Genomic DNA, 23,226 nt, shown 5'->3' on the forward strand with positions numbered 1-23,226 from the left:
TTTCTAAAGAAAATTTGATTTTCTTTACACTACGTATCAATTTAGGTTGCACTTTTCTCATTTTTGAATTATACTTTTTCAATATATAAAGAGGATTTACATTATGTAAAAAGTTGTGCCACAATTATTTATAAGAAAATTAAATTTTAATTACATTTTAATATTTCTCCCAAATAAAAATTTCTAGCTACGCGCTTGACCGAACCAAAATTAACTCAAGATTAACATTAGCATAAACAAGTTAGAAAAATAATCTCAGATTATTAAACTCGAACGATAATTTCAAAACTTGAATTGAGTAGTAATTGGTTGAAGACGAGGACATAATAGTAATTATGCAGTTGCAGGTCTATATATTAAACAAAATAAAACCCCCCTTTTGGCTTGGAGAGAGGAGGAGAATATCAAGTTTCTTGCGAGAAAGGAAAAGAAAAACTCTATTTATTAGCTAGCTACGGTTCTTTTCAACTCGATTCATCATCGTCTAGGGTTAGAAAGTGGAGCTATTCTAGACTTCTGTTCCATTGTTCACTCTCTTCTCCCAGTTTCAGTGTCTTGTGTTCTAGGGTTTGTGTCTTGTATATTCAATGGCGGATCCGAACGCGAGCGGCAGCGGAACAACCCGAGAGGAGGCGTCCTTGAAGGTTCCGTCGAAGGACCCGAAGAAGAAGGATGACAAGAAAGAAGACGATCTGGTTAGTCTGTTTGGTTGCTGAGAAAACCCAGGAAAATAAAATAATTGTTGGGGTTTCATGACTTCCTATTGAATATGCCTAATTTGTTTGTTTTGGGTGGGCAGTCGGAGGAGGATTTGGCATTGAAGCAGCAATTGGAGTTGTATGTGGAGAGGGTTCAGGACTCCGATCCAGGGCTACAGAAGATGGCGCTCGAGAGTATGAGGTATGAGCGTCTTATATGATTTTTGTAAATTTAATGGTTAACTCTATATTATCAGAATTCTCTGCAATTTTAGTGTGTGTTGGTTTGATTTTGGTCTTTAAATCACTGGGTTGTGAAGAAAATTTCAAGTATAGATGCGTTTTGCTCAAGGCGTATGTATTTTTCGTATTAGAACAATTTTGAGTTGTAGTGGTATTGTATGCGTGTTTATAGGCTTTATTGGAGAATCACGTAGATGTGGGTTGAAATGAAAAATTAGAAGCATTGGAATTTCAGTCTTGTAGTTGAACGTGTATGCATTGCACCTCCATTTATAACGCCTTCGTATAAATTGGATGAGGGTTGCTTTGGGATGTTTTCGGACTAGAGATCCTGAAAAAGCTCATGTCTATTTCCTTCCCTTCAGTGTGACAATGATTACTCAAGTTATTTATGTTGCTGAATCCCATCAATGGGGTGCATCAGCTACCTAAAAACCAAATTCAGAATGTCAATCTTCTGGTGGTAGTGTTGTGTGACGGAGTTCTGTTATGAGACTAGCTGTGTTTCGGGTGAAATTGATGGTTCGTAACCCTTTTCAAGGGTCCGATACTCTTACACACCTTCAATTACATCAAAAGTTAGTTACATATCGAGTCTATTGACTTTTCCTTGAAGCTTAGAAGACCACAATTAAGGTGGGAAAACCATATAAATCTAGGCAGAGTAAACACATAACTTGCTGGAATCAGTTTCTATCTCATCTATTGAAATTCTAGTATTTAAATTTAATTGTAATCACTAATGACCACGTGCATTGCATTATCACTATATGTATATTTTTTCTGACCTAACTTTGGAAAGTCAAGTTTATATCAGGGCTATTGCCCATTTGGTGACTGTTGGGACGTTGATTATAAGACATTGTCATGTGTGTCACTTTCTGTCATATAATTAATAATTGTAATAATTAAGCCTCTTTCGAGAGGTAAAAATCAAGACAATATCTTCGTATAAAAAACGTGACCGATTTCAATCTGTCATCATTCTTTTTCAGTTATTGATTCTCATTTGTATGGTCAAGTAATATCTACGTATAAATTACTTCAATCAGCCATTCATTCAGTTTCTCGACTTAGGATTTTCATTTAAGTTCATGTTTCCATTAAATAAAACGTTCAGTTTGTACACATGCGAGTAAATGCCCAAAATCTGAACTACATATTTCAACTGCTAGTGAAGTCAATTTAATTATTAAATCTTTATTATCAGAATTCTCTGCAATTTTAGTGTGTTGGTTTGATTTTAGTCTTTAAATCACTAGGTTGTGAAGAAAATTTAAAGTATAGATGCGTTTTGCTCAAGGCGTATGTATTTTTTGTATTAGAACAATTTTGAGTTGTATTGGTATTGTTTGCGTGTTAATTGGCTTTATTGGAGAATCACGTAGATGTGGGTTGAAATGAAAATTTAGAAGCATTGGAATTTTAGTCTTGTAGTTGAATGTGTATGCATTGCACCTCAATTTATAACGCCTTCGTATAAATTGGATGAGGGTTGCTTTGGGATGTTTTCGGACTAGAGATCCTGAAAAAGCTCACATCTATTTCCTTCCCTTCAGTGTGACAATGATTACTCAAGTTATTTATGTTGCTGAATCCCATGAATGGGTTGCATCAGCTACCTAAAAAACAAATACAGAATGTCATTCTTCTGGTGGTAAGGTTGTGTGATGGAGTTCTGTTATGAGACTACCTGTGTTTTGGGTGAAATTGATGGTTCGTAACCCTTTTCAAGGGTCTGATACTCTTACACACCTTCAAGAACATCAAAAGTTAGTTCCGTATTGAGTCTATTGACTTTTCCTTGAAGCTTAGAAAACCACAATTAAGGTGGGAAAACCATATAAATCTAGGCAGAGTAAACACATAACTTGCTGGAATCAGTTTCTATCTCATCTATTGAAATCCTAGTATTTAAATTTAATTATAATCACTAATGACCACGTGCATTGCATGTGTCTTTTTACTAGTATAAAGAAAAAAGAGAAACACGAAAACAAACCAATGTTTCTATGATCATTCACATTCACACACTCTCTCTCGTATATGAATATATGCTTTGGCTTTTCATTAGGTCATTTGATTCTCTCTCTACGTCTGTATTAATTATGTCCCTTAAGCTAATGGAAAAGATAGTATGGGTTCGTTTTCTTATACTCTCTTTTTAAGACAGCTTGTCTAGCGGGACCCGCTTAATATTTAAGTTTGCTGGATTGTGTATGACGGTATCGAACCCTTAAAAAAATATTACGAACCATCTAATACGTGGTGTATAGATCGAAACGGAAAACCCCGACGATATTTCGGTTGATTCCCAGGCAATATATAAATTAATGACCATTATGCCCTCATAAGTATGAAAAGACTCACTTAGCCCTTATTGTTATCATTGCACCCAAACACCCTTATGCCCTTTTAATCCCCTTCAATTAAATAAAAGGGGAGATGAATGCACATGTTCTTGAGTTAGATGTAAAAAATATTTCTCAAAAGGTAAGCCAATTCAACTTTTTTATTACTCCTTAAATTACCAATAAACATGATTAATCATAAGAATCACAAATTGCTACTGCCGCATCAGTTATAATTGGAAGAAGTGGTCTCATGGACCCAGAGAAAAATCATACTCCATAATTATTTTCTTCACATTTAGGTTGAACCTTCTTTAATGCATTAGAAGCAATGACTCGTGAGTTAGATTGCATGAGTTTTGAATGACCAGAACATTTTTTTCCTTGCAGGCAAGAAATTCGTACCTCGACAAGCTCAATGACTTCAGTTCCGAAGCCATTGAAGTTTTTGCGCCCTCACTACGGTACGCTAAAAGCGTATTATGAAATGATGGCTGCAGATTCAGATTTAAAGGTATAAACTGTTCGTTTAGGTGCTGTCTGCTATCATTTGCATCCAATTATAACTCATCTGATTTAGATTCTTATTTTGTTGTAGAAACTCCTTGCTGACATACTTTCGGTGTTGGCCTTGACCATGTCAGCAGAAGGTGAAAGGGTATGTGAGATAACTTTGGAATTTAACTTCTGTTTTTGAATTTCTTTTTTTCTTAAGGCAAGGCAATGCATGGGGTGATTGGCTAATTTGACCACTGTTGGGCATATTATGTTGTGGGCATCTTTATTTTATTCTTTTATTATGTGATAATCAACATGCCTTTATGTATGCATTATAACATGCTTCTGTTATCCTCTGCATGATTTTCTAATAACACAATTTTTTGAGGTCTAATGTAGAAGTTTTTCTCGTGTTTGTCTAAATAGGTTATTCTGCTACCTTAGTGGGTCACATTTGCAGTTAAACTGATTTTTGTTTCATATGGCAATTATTTCAGGAGAGCTTAACATATCGATTGTTAGGTTCTGAAGGTGACATTGGTTCATGGGGTCATGAATATGTCAGGTGAGAATCATCTGTCTCTATACTGCCACTGACAGTTAAATTATTTATATGCTAATGTGTTACGTAATTGTTTGTGATAGGAACCTAGCTGGAGAAATTGCACAAGAGTATGCAAAGCGTCAGGTTAGGCTTTCTATTATTTAGAAATCTTATGATAACCTTTGTACATTGGGAACTGGAATAGGTTTTTGATCAACCCTCTATTGAATTTCGTTATTCAATTAGCAAAAAGGGTTCCGTTTTCATGTGCATTCCATACAAGTTTAAATGTTCATAATGTTTTTGTTTATATGACCAATTAGTCTGTCCATCTTTCTTTCCTCAAATACTTTTATGTCAATTTTACATCGTCGACATTTATGTCCATTGTGGGATCAGTGCTGTCGCATTCTAGTTATTCAATTGTAAAGAAATATAATTTTATTAAACTTTTCCTTTTTTCGGAATGGTAATGACAATCTCATTTATATATAATACAGGAGAGGTCTCTTTATGTCATTTTATTTGTAGTTTTAATTGTTAAGAACTTCTATTAAATATTTTCCCTTTATATGAACCATTGCAGGGCGAAGAAGCCCCAATAGATGATCTAATGGAGCTTGTGCAACAAATAGTTGCCTTCCATATGAAGGTATGACTCAGTTTAATTGGCAGTTGTCATATATTCAGAGAACTATTGGTTTTTGTTTTTAATTAATTAAAATTTTTCTGCATTGCAGCACAATGCTGAACCTGAGGCTGTAGATCTTTTGATGGAGGTATGACTTATTATGTTATTGTATGATTTGTATCTTCTTTCTCATCTGTGCATGAATGTACCATATGAAAATGATCTCTTGAATTATTTTAGGTTGAAGACCTTGATTTGTTACTGGAGTATGTTGACACGACCAATTTTAAAAGGACGTGCTTGTACCTAACTAGTGCAGCAAGGTAAGTAATATCTTATGGGCTAAATTGTAAATCTGTGGGGGAACTTGTGGATTTTGTTGATAGTTTGAGATTATGGTCTGCCGCTATTGGCTTTTTTTGTGTATTCTTGGGAGCGCTTGCCTCTTGAGCGCCTTCTAAAGAAATCAAAATTTTTTTGGGTGCATATAAGAAATTGTTAGTTAATTACCAAAAGCAGTGAACCTGGTAGCCATTCGCGTTGAGTAGTTAATTGGCATTCGGTTTTGTTTAACTTCTACAGATTCCATCTTGCATCTTGAAATGAGTTTCGTAGGCATTGAATCATTTGAGATAATTACTTTACTTGTTTAATTGATTTTTTATTTTTTTTAACAAAAAAATTTTAAAGTTTATAGGAAAGAGATCTATTTTATAAACAATTGTGTATTTCTAATACACATGTACCCAGATGCGTGGTAAGTGGATTGTAGAGAAGCTGATAAGGTGAGCATGCCTGTATTTCTCTTTTTGGAGCAATGTTATAGATATTTGCATAAGGCCGTGAGTTGTTTGGCAAGAGATTAAAAGGTTGAGATACTGTACGAGATTCTGCTATATGGTACTGCACCTTTTGTGGACATGTAAAGAAACCAACTCATTTACTTTTATGACCCTTTGTTTAGAAACAAAAGAATTAAGGTTTGTCATTTTCAGACGGTTTCTTTTTACTATTACTGCTCACTTACACATGGAATATGACCTTTGTAGAGTAGGCAATCTTGAAAGAGACCAAATTGCTGGTCATTTAGTTGATATATATCATGGTATTCTGGTGTCTTATAGTGTTTATTTCATTTGATGTCCGCATCTCTGCTACACAAAGTACATGCATGAACAAACATCCGTATTCACGCTGACATTTTACATTTCAAAATATTGCAGATATCTTGCTGGACCAGATGATATGCTAGTCCTAGATATTGCATACATGATCTATCTAAAATTTGAAGAATATCCAAGTGCACTTCAGATTGCATTAATCCTCGACAACATGCAGGTCTGCAATTTATTAGGAATATGGTCTTACTTTATTTATTTATTTTTATTTTTTTATATGAAAATTTGAACTTTGTGGTGCTATTTGATATGAAATTAATAGAAAGGTAAATTTTTTTTTTCTTTTTCCTTCCCGCATCCTTCTATATGTTGGTTCTAAAATTTCAATATACACCTTGGCAGTATGTAAAGCAGGTTTTTACATCTTCTGATGATCTGCTGCGAAAGAAGCAATTCTGTTACATCATAGCTCGGCATGTAAGTCTTGATTTTTAAGTTTAACTTCTTTTTTCATTATCATTGACTTTACATCGTTTTGCTGTGCAAAGAGGTCATTACCCAATGTTCTTCCCGTTTACGTGAGGTGCTGGTAAGGATAGATTTGAGTCGGACCTAATCTTGTGCATTTTTTTGCATAAAGTGGTTTTCCCATAAGAACCGCATTCTAATACTCATTACTCAAGTTTTAACATTTCCCCAAGCTTTTACTTATTGCTGCTTGCAGACTGGAGACAGGTCTACTCGTTTTGCTGCATCATTTCTTTAATTAGTAATGGATTACGCAGTTAAGAGTTCTAGTACGGATGGAAGGCGTAGTTTCCTTGATAAACCATTTATCCAGTTTGGTTTTTTACCTGAAAATAATATATACTTGTCTCTTTGTTGTCTTTTTCTCATGAACATACTATTCATGTTATTATTCTATAGAGGTCAGGTAAACTTGTTCACACCAATTAGTGGTATCTTTTTCCTAATTTTCTGAGCATGCTTTGCTTATTGTGTTTGCTTCTGATTCCTCTATAGAGTTTTTTCCATGGATTGGCTATTATCAGTTGTGCCCTTCTCTTTTTGTTAGATGGCTGATCGGATTTTGCTTATTATGAGATCAATAAAAAAAAAAAAAATATAATAACTATTAATTAATGAGTGGTGTAAATTGGAATTTAAACTGGTCTCCTGCCAGATGCCTGGGAATTGCAGTTTCATTTTTCTTTTCTTCCCATCAAGCATCAAGTGTACTTCCTTTTTTTTTTTTTTCCTGTTGAGAGGTCAATGATAAATTGTTTGTTTACTGAATTTCTTTCATGTAGGGTACAACATTTGAGCTTGATGAGGAGATGGCTGCAGATGATGAAGACAGGGAGGCATTGCAAGAAATCATCAATAACACTAAATTAAGTGAAGGCTATCTTACCCTTGCTCGTGATATAGAGGTTATGGAGTCCAAATCTCCCGAGGACATTTATAAGGTTGAACAAAGCTGTCCATATTTAGTTATTGATACTATTATTATTTCATGATGTGTGTTGCTATAAGTATTGCTATCATCTTTTTGTTCTGTGGCTGTTGCTTATGGTTGTTATTATGTTCCAGTCACAAACTATTTATAACTTCATTCCATTTTAATCAAATTTATGATGTACTCGCTTGTATTTGGCTAGGCACATTTGCTTGATGGCCGGGCTAGTGCTGGTGCAAGTGTTGATTCTGCCAGACAGAATTTAGCTGCTACATTTGTCAATGCATTTGTAAATGCTGGCTTCGGACAGGTAAAATTGTGTATTCCACGAGCACATATGATGTAGTGTCAGGGTGGGTTTTTGTAACATTGACTGCTTTCTGGTTGCAGGATAAGTTAATGACAGTCCCATCAGAAGCTTCAAGTGGTGGTTCTTCAGGCAACTGGCTTTTCAAAAATAAAGAACATGGGAAGGCCAGTGCTGCGGCAAGTCTGGTATGTAGTTCTTTACCATCAGTCTTATCTGTTGTGAATGAGCGTATTGTCAGCGGACTCTTATCATTATTCCTCATTGTAGGGTATGATCCTGCTTTGGGATGTTGATTCTGGACTTGCTCAAATTGACAAGTATTTCCACAGCAATGACAACCATGTCATTGCAGGTGCATTACTGGGAGTTGGAATTGTTAACTGCAGTATTAAGAATGATTGTGATCCTGTGAGTTTCATTTAGTATTTTTAGCATGCATAAGAACATCTTTATGCCTATTGATCTGTAGTTTGCTAACGGAGTTTCTTCTTCAGGCATTGGCACTTCTTGCTGATTACATAGACAAAGAAGATTGTTCTATCAGAATTGGTGCCATAATGGGCCTGGGCCTTGCGTATGCAGGTGCTCAGAATGAGCAGGTGGATTCCTTGATTTTTGCCTGCTGATTATTTTGTAGTTCATGGCAATAATATAGTGTGTGGCTGGCATGAGCTACCGTTTTTTTGTTCTTTAATGGAATCCTTCTATCTATTCAACATCGTGATTGCAGTGACTGCAATCACATATATTGTATTCACTGCAACCATAGATTGTTGAACATATATTGGGATTTGAGAAATAAAAGGGCCTGCAAAGGTTACTGACTTGGCTGATTGTTTCATTTTCTTTAAAATATGTTTTGTTCCTCTTGAAGCCAACTAATCTATATTCATTTGCCAGATCCGCAGTAAATTGACTCCTATCCTTGGAGATGCAAAATCACCCCTTGATGTGATTGCATTCACTGCAATTTCATTGGGCTTGGTATATGTGGGTTCCTGTAATGAAGAGGTTGCTCAGGCAATTATATTTGCATTAATGGACCGAAGTGAGTCAGAATTAGGAGAGCCCCTAACACGACTTTTGCCTCTTGGTCTTGGTCTTTTATACCTTGGCAAGCAGGTAACATTAAATTACAAGCTGCCGTTTCCTGTTTTCAGAATTTACTATGGGTTTTGGTTAGAGTTAATTGAGAATAAGTAATGCTATCAACCTCATTACAAGAGCCATGAGCTCTCTATATTTTACCATTGGATTGAAACTGTTATTTGAAATATGTGGGAATTATTTAATGCATCCTTCAATCCAGTGGTTAAATATGCAGAGCTCATGGCTCTTGTCACGCGGGAGCTCTCTTAATAGCATTACTCATTGTGAATTATGTTCTCTCTGAGTTTTCTTGTTTCATTTTTCGTGGTATATTTGGAAAATTTTCATCCTAATGTGTAAACATGATACTTACAAGCTATATTATTCTAATTATTTGTGGATTCCTTTTTGATGTCTAACAGGAAAGTGTAGAGGCCACAGCAGAAGTTTCAAAGACATTTAATGAAAAAATCAGAAAATATTGTGATATGACCTTGCTTTCTTGTGCCTATGCTGGAACAGGGAATGTGCTTAAGGTATTTTAATAGCCAATATTGCACTTGGAGATTCCTGTTACATACATGAAGTATCTAACTGCCTCTTTATCTCAAAGGTCCAACACCTTCTAGGTCAGTGTGGGCAACATCTTGAGAAGGATGCAACCCATCAGGGAGCAGCTGTACTTGGACTTGCTATGGTAGCAATGGCTGAAGACCTGGGCCTTGAGATGGAAATTCGCTCAATGGAGCATCTGTTACAGTATGGTGAGCAGAATATCAGAAGGGCAGTTCCTTTGGCCCTTGGTCTCCTATGCATTTCAAATCCTAAGGTAGTCAATCATACTTCCAATATTGGTGAATTGAACTGCAGTTACTAAGATTTATGCCGTCTCCTTCTATAATTAGGCCTTGCTAACCTATTTGTTGATTGGGTGTTCTGACCAGGTCAATGTTATGGACACGTTAAGTAGACTTAGTCATGATACTGATACAGAAGTAGCAATGGTATGGTGATGCAAGAACTAGCTTTATATCTCGTTGTTTTCCTCGATGTCATTTTATTATTTTCAATAGAATTTACTTGCTTTATAGCCTAAAGCCTTAAAATTTGTTTTTATTGTACAGGCTGCCATAATCTCCTTGGGGTTGATAGGTGCAGGAACCAACAATGCTAGAATAGCTGGCATGCTCCGTAACCTTTCGAGTTATTACTACAAGGAAGCTAGCCTTCTCTTCTGTGTAAGACTTCTCTTAAGCTACTTCATTTAGAAATTTCTCTTAAGCCACTTACAGACACATACACAAATGTCTTGTCTTCATCTCAAGGTTCTTATACAAACATAATGATCTCCAATTGCTGTTTCTGCAGGTACGAATTGCTCAAGGCCTCGTACATCTGGGGAAGGGCTTGTTGACTCTTTCTCCATACCATTCTGAACGCTTCTTATTATGCCCGTAAGTGTGTCTCTGTCTAGAAAAATTAGACTGGATTTTGCCTTGTAACCTTAGGCTTGTCGTACATGCAAGTTCATTTGGAGATGAATGAGTCGCAGGGTGATGCGCCCAGAGGATATGCATTCATATTGAAATAACTTGCTAATGAAGAATTTCATGGAGTTTCAGAGCATGCAAACTAAGTGCTATTTGAAACATAGTTGTTAAAGGTGTGCCTAGGCTCCAAAAAAGGCCCAGGCTCGTTAAGGTTCTGCTAGAGCACTCCAACCTAGTATAGGCTAGGTGTTACAATGGGAGTCTTGTCCCACATCGGATCCAAATGGGACGTGAAATGGGTATATATGAGTTGGGTGTTATTCCCACCTAAAAGCTTAAGTTTTGGTTCGGATCGCAAAGCACCCGGCCTATTACAGTTGGTATCAGAGCTAGTGATCCGGTGTCACGTCAAGTGCCTGACCCGGAAGGTGTTCGGGTGAGGGGTAGGCAGGGTGACCCGATCGTAACGAGGGCGATGCGAGTTTGGGTGGGGAAGAATGTTACAAAGGGAGTCTTGTCCCACATTGGACCCGGATGGGAAGTGAAATAGGTATATAATTATATATGGGTTGGGTGTTAGCTCCACTTAATAGCTTAAGCGGATCAAGAAGCACTCGGCTCGTTACACTAGGCCCTTTCAATCAGGCTCACATATAGCCCTCAGGCTCACGATTTTTGTTAGGCTCTAGGCTCAAAAAAGACGTCCCTTGTATTTTTTAATCACTTCTTTATATAATTTATTTATTTATTTTTAATTTAATGACTATTAAATTAAAATGTTCTGTATCACATATCGTATTGTTTAACCTTAAGAAATATTTGACAAAATTCATAAATTTATCACTGCGTACATTATTAATAGTAGTTATTGCTTGATTATGAATGTATATAATAATATATATTTAGTTATTGCTTGATTCTGAATGTATATAATAATATATATTTAAATATGAAATATTATTTACACGCGCGCCTTATATTATTCCTTGCCCTTAGGCTCCAGAAGGCCTTTGACGCTTTAGTTTGCCTTGAGCCTTTAACAACTATGATTTGAAACAGAACAGAATGATTTCATTTCTATGGAATGTCCGGAAACTCCTAAACAAACACCCAAAATGTCTGATATGCAAATGAAATGTATGGTCAATGCTCTTAAAGAATTATAATATAGGTTTGGATGTGGTCAAATGAGCATCGCTTATGTAGGTTTGGATATGATTCTAATTTGAGCTGAATGGTAGATAAAAAGTTCAATGATTGTTTTGTTTTGGCATGATATTTGAAACTAGTGTAAAGTAGGCTGATTTATTCCTTTTGTCCGAAGTGTTGGATTTTGTGTCACATTAATTTGATATCTGTTAGATATGTTAAAAGTTATTTTGATTGGTTTCAATAGAAAAAAGTTATTATGCTCATAGTAAATTTATAATGGTAATAGAAGTAGATGAACCTCTATCCTTCCGAGCCTACACTAGCACATGCTTTTGAATTTACTTCTATATTGTTTATGTTTTCAGCATGTTATCTATGTATTTTAAGAATATCCTATGTATAGTTTGTATTTAGTCCTTTAATTTGTAGGATTTATCGTTTTCAATGTGATCCTGCAAACCAATTCTATGGACCTCTATTCGATCTTGACATAGGAGGATCCGATCCTAACAACATTTGATAAAGAAATAAAATTATTTTGTCCCAGCAGTATCCTTTAGTAATTTACATTAATATGTAAAAAATTCCATGACACTAGATATATATATATATATATATATATATATATATATATATATATTTGTCATCTCCACCATATTCTAGCAACATTTGATAAAAAAATAAAATTATTTTGTCCCAGCAGTATCCTTTTGTAATTTACGTCAATATCCTTTTGTATTTTTTGGTTATCTCACCTTCTATTAATTTTCTTCTTTTGTCCAGGACGGCACTGGCTGGAATAGTGACCCTGTTGCATGCATGTCTTGACATGAAAGCCATCATACTGACGAAATACCATTATGTCCTTTACTTCCTGGTTTTGGCAATGCAGGTTCATCCTCCTTTTGAAACAGCCCCTCATCATTCCGTCTTTTTTTTTTTCGGTTGGGTGAATCATATATTCCTTCTCATTGTGTATTTTGTTCCCTTCCAGCCAAGAATGCTGTTGACAGTGGATGAAAATCTGAAACCTTTGTCAGTACCTGTTCGGGTAGGCCAAGCGGTTGATGTTGTTGGTCAAGCAGGTCGACCCAAGACCATTACTGGTTTCCAGACTCACTCAACCCCAGTACTTCTGGCTGCTGGGGATAGAGCAGAACTTGCAACAGAAAAGTACTAAACTTTTCCTTTGAAATTTGGTTTAAATTCATATTTTTACATGCACGTGCATACTAAATTCCACTGTTTCTGCAGGTATGTTCCCCTTTCTCCTATTTTGGAGGGCTTTGTAATTTTGAAAGAGAACCCAGACTACAGAGACGAGCAATAGGTGGATCTACTTTGATTCCAATTCCAACCCGGTCAAGTAAAATTTGATTCCAATAGTTACTCAGGCCCTGTAAAATTTAATATCTTTATTTGGGATGGAATATTGGATTTGAATTTGTATTCAGGCACCCCCTTCCTTCTCTTTTGTTAAACCAAATTTTCAGAGCGCAATCTGGTTTGCCAGTTTTGGTTGCTTTTATACAATGAATCAAAAGCAGTGTACCGTTTTAGCATGCTACATTCTGACGGACTGTTTTGCTTTTCATATGTCATGTTACTGCCTAAAATGAGCTTTTACAAGTATTTATGTTAAGATTTATTTACTTTCAACATCCATTCGGATGTCTGCCCGGTCACGATGTCTAGCGCATCTGGCTGAGAGCTTGAGCATGAGCAATCTTTAGGATCTGGAAAGGGGAATTCTCAGACGAGGGAAGTCTGTGCATAGTATCCTATATTTTTGGCCCTTCCATTTTGTTCGAACCATATCAAGGATGCCCCCGACCTATAATGTGGTTGATAAGTGTCTATCCCAAGTAGCATAATTCTTGCAGGATGACGTGTGCAAACCTTGTGGATGATTTTGCTTTTGAACCTAAGTTCTTGCTACACTACAACTTACAAGCACTACCCAAGCCTAGTTGATCCCATTAATTGGCTATGGCTTGTGCACAAGTTTAATTTATAAAATGCAATTCTTGTATTAAAAGTATTCTATCAAGTTGTTTGTGTCTTCATTCCATCCACTTAATTACCAAATTTAACCACTAGTTGTAATAAATAACTCGCAAAGCCAAAAATAATTCAGACATTCTGAATTGCCTATGTCCAAGATGTCAAGGAAATCCTCAACCTATCAGTCGGCACTGCCATATTGTCGAGCCAACCCTAGCGGATCCGAACTCCCAATTTGGTCGAGCCAATCCTCTGCTACTAGCGGATCCGAACTCCCAACAAATCGGTCAAGACCCTCTCAACCAAACTCTAAAATATGTCATTTTATAGATTTGATCTCACATTAAACATTGGGGCCAAATTAGAGGCGAATAGAAGGGCCATTGATCATGTGTACTTTGCCAAAAAAAAAAAAAAATATTTCATTTGTACTAAATTAATGATGTGACACAATGCTATTCACTATTCACTAAATAACAAATCGAAAAATATAAAAAAATAGTTTTTTTCAATTCTCATGGTATTCCTCAAATATCACAAGTGGGTGGGTTATTGGGCAAATTAAAGAAGACAGAGCAGTATGAGAAAAAAAGTGTGTGGCCATATTTCTAGTACTGTACTATTTAATTTTGGGTTACAAGTATCTACAATTGGATTAGGTTATGATTTTCCTTTCATCCAAACACCCTTCTATTCTTCTAGGGTTTAGACTGTTTACTGTTTAGTCCATCTTCATTTTCACTAATTCTCAAAACCCTTCACTGACCATCAAACTTCTCTCCCCTCTCCAAATCAAAACATCCAATTCTCCCCATTCTCCACTCAAAAATGGCAGCCGTCGCCGCCGCCAGATCCGTTTTCCGATCATCCTCCTTCCGAAACGCCGCCGCCAGGCTCGGCTCTGAAGCCAAAGCCGCTCGCTCCCCATTTCGTATTCCAAGCAGAAAACCTCTCTCTCATCGAATCTTCAGGTAACTAACCACAACCAACTTACCTATATATGTGTGTGTTGTGTGTGTAGTAGTTACAAATACAAGAATATGTAAAGATGGTTTTGCTTTTGAAGATGTCCAGCTGAAATGAGCGCTTGTTTGGAATCGATGCAACCGTTCCACACTGCAACTGCTTCGGCATTGATGACTTCGATGCTCTCAATCTCTCGCTGCGGTTATGGATGGCTTCCCGAAGGTTAATTGCTATAAAAAATCTCTGTTTCTTTCTGAATGATGTTTGATAATTTAAGATTTGATGATTTATGGTTTTATGCTAGCTGATATGTTTTGTTTAATTGGATTGGTACTTACTTAATGATCAGTTGGTGTTAATCTGAGTTAGTATAATAATATAGGTACGACATTTATATTAAAGAATCAATGAAATATTGTTTTTGCTATATTGTTTTTATGCTAGTTTTCTTAGTGGTTGATCAATTTGAAGGAGTGCTAATACTGTTATGATGGCGAAATTATGGTCTAGGTGAGAAATACTACCACATGATATTGCATTTCCTGTAATATAGATGTGAGACTCATATGAATTTCTTGATTGAAAACTACGGCATCAATTTATGCAGAGTGATGACATTATTTGGCTGTTGGGTGAGCTTTTTTCATTTATTAATTACTTGTTTGTGTCACTTTAAGAAGAGTTGAGCGAGTGGTTTCCATGTAGCATGATTTCGAGAATGGTGAATAAGTTTTTTGGACCGTGTATCTTCAACGAAGTTTTGACGTTTTTATTCGATATCCAGAATTCCACCATTCAGGCTTTAAAGGAGAGAAAAGGATTTGGGGTATTTTTAATTAGATGATCTAAGAATTAGTGTCTAAAGTTGATGTTGTTGATACCTTAATGGGATGGGAATGCTCTCTGTTCAAAGAATTTAGGGCAAATAGCCCTATATTCTTATTAGTGATGTTTTCTTGGTATTCCTGAAGAATAAGGCAGCTGTTGAGTTTATATCTTGCAATGGGTGGACATCTGACCGAGCTTATTAGCTTGCAGCTTTTCTTTATCAAACTTAAATTCAGTAGCTAATAACTTTTTCTGCTTATTCTCACATTCCAGAGACTATTTGTTTGAAGTGGACTGAGTTAATAAATGTTTTCTCAATCTATAGCATAGCAGTTTGTAAACATTTTTGTTCATGCAGTCCTTTCTTCTCCTCTGTCTTCTTCTCCCCATTGACCATAGTGGATTTTGTGAGATTTGTTGTCTTTCCTATGTAGAATGTTAGTTTCTTTATGCTCAACTAAGTGGTGGTTTTTGCTTGATAGGTTGCCTAACCAATGGATTTTTCGTTCTTGATTTAGGTATCTAGCAGTAGGAACCTTCTTGATGTCCTTTTCCTCTTGATTTCTGGTGAGTTGGTATTTGCTGGATGTCGTCTTAAAGGCATTAGAAGTGAATTGAATGTTTAAAAAATTTAAGAGCTTCTAGCATAAGTGGAAGTTATTTTAATCCCAGGATATAGAGATGTTAGGTTCTAGTCAAGGTAAACAGCGGTTTCCCTAATTTCTTTTTCTTTTTTTCCTAGTTGGTATTCACACACACTTGTCTCTTCTGAGACTTGATCCCCTTACCTCCGATACCGCTAGGCCACTGGCCTGTTGGTTGGTTTCCCTAATTTCAATAGCATAAAATCATGCCCCCATATTTTCACTACTTCTTTTTCTCTTTTGTATTGTTTTTTATTATTTAATAACGGAGGGTGTCCCCATCCCCTTTGGGGGGCAGGATTATTGCCTTTGGATATGTGCAACCTGTCCTACACTGTGGATATCAAGTAAACCTAAATGAGGTTTTTAACGCCCCAGGAATTGACACAGGACCTCTGGCTTTATACCAACTCAGCTACCCTGTGAGGGTTACTGTTGTTCTTATTTTCCATCTTAAAGATAAGTTAGTTTTCCATACTCTTATCTTGTTTTTCGATAAAGGAGTCCATACTTCTTCTTTTTCTGTTGTAGGCCTTGACGAGACTAGATGAAGATGGAGAAGCAAAGATCGAATGACTTGGATTTCTTTATGTTTCGATGCTTTCAAATAAGTAGGAAATGGTTGCTTCAAAATATTAGGCTTGTTGGACATATCTCAAGCTTAATGATGAAATATCAGTTTTTGAGATGTAAATTGACAGCTTTGACAGCAACAACCTTTTTTGTATGATATGTTAAAGTGATTTATTACTTAATTTCTTACAGTAATTTTGTGCTTGTGCTAGCATGCACGTTATTCTCTAGATTTCTCTCTGCATTCCTTTCGGTATCGCTCTAGGGTGTGCAAATTGATTGAAATTCTCTTCTATAGAATTTCGTCATATTCCTGTACTCATCTACCAGATTGTGAGTCTTTGACTTAAGAGAATAGAAAATGGAACCGTATATCATATTCTTGTCACTTGGTTGTGGTGGGCATTTTATTGAAAGATAGAATGTATCTGGTATTTTATAAATAACTAGTTAACCAATCTGATCACGTGTAAAACTTAATGATTTGTGTGGTTGATACATATGATATATATTTTTGATTTGGTTATGAGTGATTTTACAAGATTAAAAGATAAAAGTTTATCTGGTATTCTATAGATGCCCTGTTTAAACTAGACCATCACTAGTGAAACTTACTTATTATCTTTATTCATCAGCTTGCAATGATGATGTGTGATGAGAGTTCAGAGGATACAGGCAAAGTTTTTAGGTACAAATTTCTACATTCTAACTGACAGCGATCCGCGGAAGAACCAAGTTGGATATCCCGAGATTCCAAACCTAGACGCCCTCCTAGATTTTTGTTGTTTTATTTCAGTGTTTGTGGATATCTATATTTATTTGATCTTTGATGCTTAAAATGTAGGCAGACAATCGACACTAGGGCAAAATGTGTTTATGATTTTTTAGTTAAGTTGATTCGGTTTTTGTTTTATACGTTTAGTATCAAAATTTATATGATCATTAAGATACCATGCTAATGTATTTGCATATCAATCAGCTTGCAATGATGATGTATGATGAATGTCCAAAGGGTTCTGGCAAAGTTTTTATTCAAAATCTGTAGATTGATGAGCTGGAAATTTTGGGTGAGATGCCTATATTAGTCAGTTCCAATCTGGGATGCCTCTTTTTTTTCTTTTCTTTTCTTTTTTTTTTTTCAGTGTTGTTGGCTTAGTCCAGGAGTCATAAATAATTTATGTAAATAAATGCAAAATCTTTTGTTCAGTATTTATGGAGTTGTTATTATTTTTGGCCTGATGATCATGACTCAAATGTCGCTGAAGTTTATATGTGGAGCTTGATTATATGTTATTTTCATCGTAGTGCATGTAACAATGAGAATGCCTTGTTGATGCATGTGATGAATGGTTATTTTAGACCACTCGCTGCCTTCGTGGTCGTGGCTGTTGTTGCCATTGTTTTGTATCACAGAAACCCTAACCCTGAATAAAAACGAATGGCATCAGGGTTTTGGGTTTATTTTTGATTTGTTCTCTCACATAATCAATGTATTGGGGGATCATGTTGGAGTTTTTATATTGACGTAAACCTTTGGTACATCAAATTTTTTAATTTTTTTAGATGTGGTTTCAAAATCAACTTGGCAAAACATAATTTGAAAGAAATGTTCAGGATAATTAGTTATTTAATTTATAGTTCTAATTTCAAAGTAATTCGGGTTATTTTCAAAGCAATGAACAGAAGGAGGAAGTTGATACAGAGATCGAGAGAATAGCATATTGTGTGTATAGGCCCAAAAAGAAGGTCATGGAAGAAAACAAGGCCAAGGAAGTAAGGTAATGGGTTGGGCTTTGTTAGGCCCAAAAAGGTCTTCGTCAAGCTTAGATTTGTTAAGACAATTCCTTTTACACATACATACATATATATATATCATAATTTTTTATTTTTTAAGGCAAAGTTTTTTACACTTTTCCTTGATATGTATAAGTAAACGAAAACAAACTCTCTTTATTCCTTCAAAGTTTTTTTTTTTAAAACTAAATTTTGAAGGTTATGATTTTATAAATTTGTTAATAATGTGATATCATAATTATTTAAAACTAAAATATATCATAATGTTTACAAAATTTTATTTACAACTTGAAGTTAAAACAAATGAATGAAAACTGAATTAAAGTCAGCAAACATCCATTTCTGCTTCAAGCAGTTGCAGCAGAGCAAATATGAGAGAGAGTCTAGAGAGGGAGAAAGAGAGAGAGCAGCAGCATTTGCTGCTCTTACTGTGAAGCACATTGAAAACCCAGCTGGAGAGAAGGGGATGGGTTGCGTCTCATGTTTGGGGAGAGCAATAGATAGTTTTCAAAATTTAACCTCACCTAGCTACAATTCTTAGATACTACTTTACTCATATTCTTGTCTAAAGCTGTCAATCCTCTAAGCTCTACTCACCCTAATCTCATCTCTAAATTGTACCATTACACTTACAAAATGACACATCCTTATATAGTCGTAGTCCTCTTTAATAGACGGTTAGGATGATGCATTATAATTAATGATGCTAGAACTATCCATTTAACTATCTAAATATTTACAAATTCTATTATAATAAATGATTCATATCTACTCTCTAGAACCATCCATTTAACTATCTAAATATTTACAAGTTCTATAAAACTCTTACACTTTAAGAATATTGTTCAATCTACTTATTCTTTCTACAGTGCTGTGATGTTGCCCACTGTGGTGGTGGTGTTCTATAAAACTCTTACACTTTTAGAATATTGTTCAATCTACTTATTCTTTCTACAGTGCTGTGATGTTGCCCACTGTGGTGTTGTTTTTCTTATTTTCTTCATTTCTTCTCTGTTCTTGATATGGGTTTGCTTTCAAATACCAAAATATTATGAATTTGTCAATTTAAAATTTTATTTTATTCTTGATAGGTAACGTTAACAGTTCATATTTATATATATATATATATTCAAATAGTGTTCCTTTCACAATGTTTACGTTATCCAAACATGGTAAAGCAATCAAAATTCCTAATACTTTGTTGCCTTGCACTAAATTTGTTATAGAAGATACTCCAATCTAACATAAAAAAGATATCTTAGTAGGAATATTCAAGATTGTAAATGCATATGATATAATTCAAAATTTGGTTCATATTGCGTTTGAGAGCTTTGAATTGGTGACTCGATTTAGAATTGAAACAAATTTAGTTTAAAATTTTAACTAAATATCTTTTAAATCCAAATCTAAAATTTCCGAACATAACTATCCGTATGTGCTATGTGCATGTTTGACTGTGCTAGGTTTAGGGTTATGAATGTTTGACTGTACGTGCTTTGTGCATTTATATGTTTCGAGTTGCTTGAAGATTTTAGAGAGAGAGAGAGAGAGTGAGTGAGTGGTGACACAGAGAAAATGGTACATAAAGGAATATTTATCTTCTAAAATGGTTATTTTAGTCTTTGTCCCAATTCATTCATCAATTAACTAAAATAATATTAAGAAAATAAGAACATAATGGCAATCTTATAACTTCTGTTTCAACTTGTGTCAATGCTGATTTGAGGGTGATGGATGTCTGCAAAATAGCTAGATTTGCGAACACTACAACAAGGTGCATCTACATCCTTGACGATTGGTATAACAAAATGAGAGTAAAATAGATTGTAAATCTTATTTTCATTTTTGGGTCAGAAGAAAAAAAAAAAAAAAAAAAAAAAAACTTAATTATGTGCAAAAAAAACCATTTTAAAAGAACTACTTTTGCAAAGTAATCCTAACTACTCATCAGCCTTGTTTGTACAGTTTTCATTTGGGGTGCACCTTGGGTTGGGTAACCCGAACCCAACCTGAGCCCAGCCCGATCTTTTATGGGTTTGGATAATCATTTTTACAATTAGGGTTGAGTTTGGGTTGAAAAATCTCAACCCGAATTTATTTAGGGTTGGGCTTGGGTTGAAGTGATAATAACCCGAGTCAACCCGAACTCGAATTCTATATTATTTATATATATATATATTTTACTTTTAAATACATTAAATATAATATTTAAATTATGAATACTTTTTTTCTTTTCAACTTCTTGTATGTTAACATTTAGGAGAATTAATTTTCTAAAAATTTGTTTGCAATTCATTAAAATTCTACAAAAAGTCTTTAAACTTTTCTTATTTAAGAGTAATTTAATCTAAAACTAATTCAAGATCATATTAAATTTTTGGTATAAGGATTAACCATATGAGTAACCTGAATTAACTCCAAATTTTTACCCGGAATCTAAGCCCGAGTTGCAAGCCCGAATTTAAAAATAGAAGGATGGGTTGGGCTTGGGTTGAGTAGTTAAGGTTGAAAATAAGGTTAAGATTGGGCTTGGGTTTAGCATTTCATATGGCAAGTTGGGCTCAAGTTATACCTTAAACCTGCCTAACCCGCCAAAGTTGCAGCCCTAGCTTTCCATTCATGATATCATTCTTAAAAATAAAACAAATATTCCCACTAATTTGCATTAACATATTTCAAGGGTTTTTCGCATTTTGCCCAATATGTAACAGATTATAGACAAAAAAAAAAAAAAAAAAGGCCCTGAATGCAGGGAATGAATATCCAAACTCATCCAAACTTGTGGCATAATTGAAACAGTAAACTTCATAAAGAATGATATTGCCTGGTGATGAAAAAAATAAAAAATTTATATTGATATCATTGGTTAATCAAATTATCTCAGATGAACTGACATTACAAGAAAAATGACTTTTTACCACGGTTTTGAACCGTGGTAAAAACAGCCGTGGTAGTAAAGTAGACTTTCTACCACAGTTCTGCACCGTGGTAGAAAGTTTATTTTCTACTACGGTTCCCCACTGTGGTAGAAAGTCTTCTTTCTAGCACGGTTATACACCATGGTAGAAAGTCTATTTTTTACCACGATGCAGAACCATGGTTAAAAGTGTTATATAATTTTTTTTTTAAAAATAGTTTACAGCCTCCTATGAGGCCTTTTTTTTGCCCTACTACTAGCTTTGCAAAGACCCGATAAGCAAACCCTATAAATAAAAAATAGCATCATAACCAAAATAACTTACAAGTGCCAATAACATCATATTTATATAACCAATTCCAAATCATGTTTTTATACAAAAATATATACAAATTTCTAAGAAGTACATGATCCATACCTTATATCTTTACTTAACCAAAATAAAACAAAAATTCTTCATATCTTCCTTCTCTGTCTTAGTCTCTCTCTTCCATATATGCAACTTCTTCATGAGCCATACAAAAAATATAACGGCAATAAAAAAAGTAACGGGAACCGCAATCCCTCAATTCTAGTTTTGACCTATAAAATGTAATAGTTAAAGTAAGAGAATGTAAAACAGGTTGTAAAGTTGCTAAAATTATATATGTACGCACGCGATTTTAATTTTATAAGAACACAACTTAGTGAAATATGTCTGCACCTAAAGAAACCACAAATTCATATCATAATGTGGCCACAACTCACCCAAAAACTCAATTTTGGTAAGAATAGTTGCATCACTTGAAGCATTCTTGAAAATTGTATCAATTTAATTGAAGTTGAAGTCACATGTAATAAAAAACTATGGAATCGTTTCACGTCCTCGGCAGTTCTCATGAACCCCTTATTTATTCAGTTCCCATATTTAATGTGTCAATGCATGTGAACATGTGGCAGCTCATTGATATTTTGCTATGCCTGCACTGCTTTGTTTTGCATGAGTTATGCAACGTTTTACTACTGACCTTTTTCTTTCAATGAATAGTCCTGGTCAAGCAGTGTTGAAGGAGGAAGCAAGTGGTTGGTTAACAAAATCAAAGGTTGGTTTTGTTTTTGGATAATCTGTCACACCCTTCCCTTTCTATGACTTTGGATGTTAAATTGATATATCATATGCTAGTATGTATTTTTTTTTTTTTAAATCATCACTTGTTACTCACTGTCTTGGTAATTGGTGATCATAAGCTTTTTGGTCCTCTTATAGTTTGCTAGAAATTGACCAATGTTTATTGGCAGCATATTATAGCAAGCTTATGAATGCAGCTATTTATTTTCCTCAAATTGTACCATTATCACTCCCTTTAAACTCAAACTAGACTTTCTCAGATTTTTCTCAACCATGGAGACCATAATCCCATAGACTTGTGTTTTTAAGAGTTAGACTTGCACCAGATACATTGAATATGCACTCAGATATGAAATTAAAATGAAAGACAGAAAGTTGAAATCTGCGACATTTGGTGAAAAAAATATAAAAATTTAGCATTAAACACAGAAAAATTAACGTAGGTTGAGGATTATGTTTGCTTACAATGCGTTGTTCAGGTGTGGTCCCTCGGTCAACTGCAGCAGCTGGTGTATTGGGTGGCAAACCGTGGTGTATCAACTTTTGCGCAAGAGAAGGGAGAGTTGACAAACCTATATGAACAACCAAAGTTGAATCAGAGTCCACTGCATTTTCTGCAACAAACAGGCACCAGCATTTCTGCAACAACAGGCACAGATACATTAAATATGAACAGACATCGAAATTGAAATCTAGAAATTAGCAGAAAAGAAATCTAACATTTGCTTGAAAAACCCATCTAGAAATCCAATAGCTATTTGCAACACCATGGTGGGTTAAAGGGATCCCCAGTTCTTGCTGCTATTCCT

General features: G+C 35.0%; 2 protein-coding genes and 1 long non-coding RNA gene across 5 annotated transcripts; 2 read left to right on the plus strand and 1 right to left on the minus strand.

The window, feature by feature from the left end:
- The first annotated feature begins 389 nt into the window (after positions 1-389).
- Positions 390-13,177, plus strand: LOC132306441 (26S proteasome non-ATPase regulatory subunit 2 homolog A). Its single transcript, XM_059803823.1, has 25 exons — positions 390-695; positions 800-900; positions 3,683-3,806; positions 3,891-3,950; positions 4,288-4,355; positions 4,436-4,478; positions 4,921-4,986; positions 5,075-5,113; positions 5,206-5,288; positions 6,189-6,303; positions 6,486-6,560; positions 7,394-7,552; positions 7,745-7,852; positions 7,933-8,037; positions 8,120-8,260; positions 8,347-8,451; positions 8,753-8,974; positions 9,364-9,477; positions 9,555-9,770; positions 9,886-9,945; positions 10,066-10,179; positions 10,310-10,395; positions 12,367-12,475; positions 12,578-12,756; positions 12,838-13,177. Exons 1-25 carry the CDS (start codon positions 588-590, stop codon positions 12,911-12,913), a joined length of 2,676 nt encoding a protein of 891 aa, XP_059659806.1. The 5' UTR covers positions 390-587; the 3' UTR covers positions 12,914-13,177.
- A 1,032-nt stretch (positions 13,178-14,209) lies between these two features.
- LOC132306442 (protein NUCLEAR FUSION DEFECTIVE 6, mitochondrial-like) lies at positions 14,210-17,895 on the plus strand. 3 transcript variants are annotated; one of them, XM_059803826.1, is made up of 3 exons: positions 14,210-14,558; positions 14,654-14,775; positions 17,578-17,895. In XM_059803826.1, the coding sequence occupies exons 1-3, from the start codon at positions 14,416-14,418 to the stop codon at positions 17,595-17,597; spliced, it is 285 nt and encodes a 94-aa protein (XP_059659809.1). In that variant the 5' UTR covers positions 14,210-14,415; the 3' UTR covers positions 17,598-17,895. The 3 variants fall into 3 exon arrangements, with proteins under 3 accessions (XP_059659809.1, XP_059659808.1, XP_059659807.1); XM_059803825.1 differs by lacking the exon at positions 17,578-17,895 and adding an exon at positions 17,234-17,511 and having other exon boundaries at positions 14,213-14,558; XM_059803824.1 differs by lacking the exon at positions 17,578-17,895 and adding an exon at positions 16,557-16,828 and having other exon boundaries at positions 14,213-14,558.
- A 3,735-nt stretch (positions 17,896-21,630) lies between these two features.
- Positions 21,631-23,045, minus strand: LOC132310149 (uncharacterized). Its single transcript, XR_009482564.1, has 2 exons — positions 22,883-23,045; positions 21,631-21,891 (listed from the first exon to the last, which is right to left on the minus strand). It is a non-coding gene; the product is annotated as an uncharacterized LOC132310149 (long non-coding RNA).
- Between the last annotated feature and the right edge of the window lie 181 nt (positions 23,046-23,226).

This window comes from Cornus florida, unplaced genomic scaffold, assembly GCF_030987335.1.
Source record: "Cornus florida cultivar Cherokee Brave unplaced genomic scaffold, ASM3098733v1 CherokeeBrave_3.0.0_Hap2_Chr05, whole genome shotgun sequence".
NCBI classification, from domain to species: Eukaryota; Viridiplantae; Streptophyta; class Magnoliopsida; order Cornales; family Cornaceae; genus Cornus; species Cornus florida.

Bases quoted from the DNA above. Each gene is read 5' to 3' on its own strand.
- LOC132306441 (XM_059803823.1), top strand. From the start codon at position 588: ATGGCGGATCCGAACGCGAGCGGCAGCGGAACAACCCGAGAGGAGGCG. The intron at 4,987-5,074 runs GTATGACTCAGT...TCTGCATTGCAG, and splicing joins TAGTTGCCTTCCATATGAAG to CACAATGCTGAACCTGAGGC. The intron at 6,304-6,485 runs GTCTGCAATTTA...ACACCTTGGCAG, and splicing joins TAATCCTCGACAACATGCAG to TATGTAAAGCAGGTTTTTAC.
- LOC132306442 (XM_059803826.1), top strand. From the start codon at position 14,416: ATGGCAGCCGTCGCCGCCGCCAGATCCGTTTTCCGATCATCCTCCTTC. The intron at 14,559-14,653 runs GTAACTAACCAC...TTGCTTTTGAAG, and splicing joins CTCTCTCATCGAATCTTCAG to ATGTCCAGCTGAAATGAGCG. The intron at 14,776-17,577 runs GTTAATTGCTAT...CATATCAATCAG, and splicing joins TTATGGATGGCTTCCCGAAG to CTTGCAATGATGATGTATGA.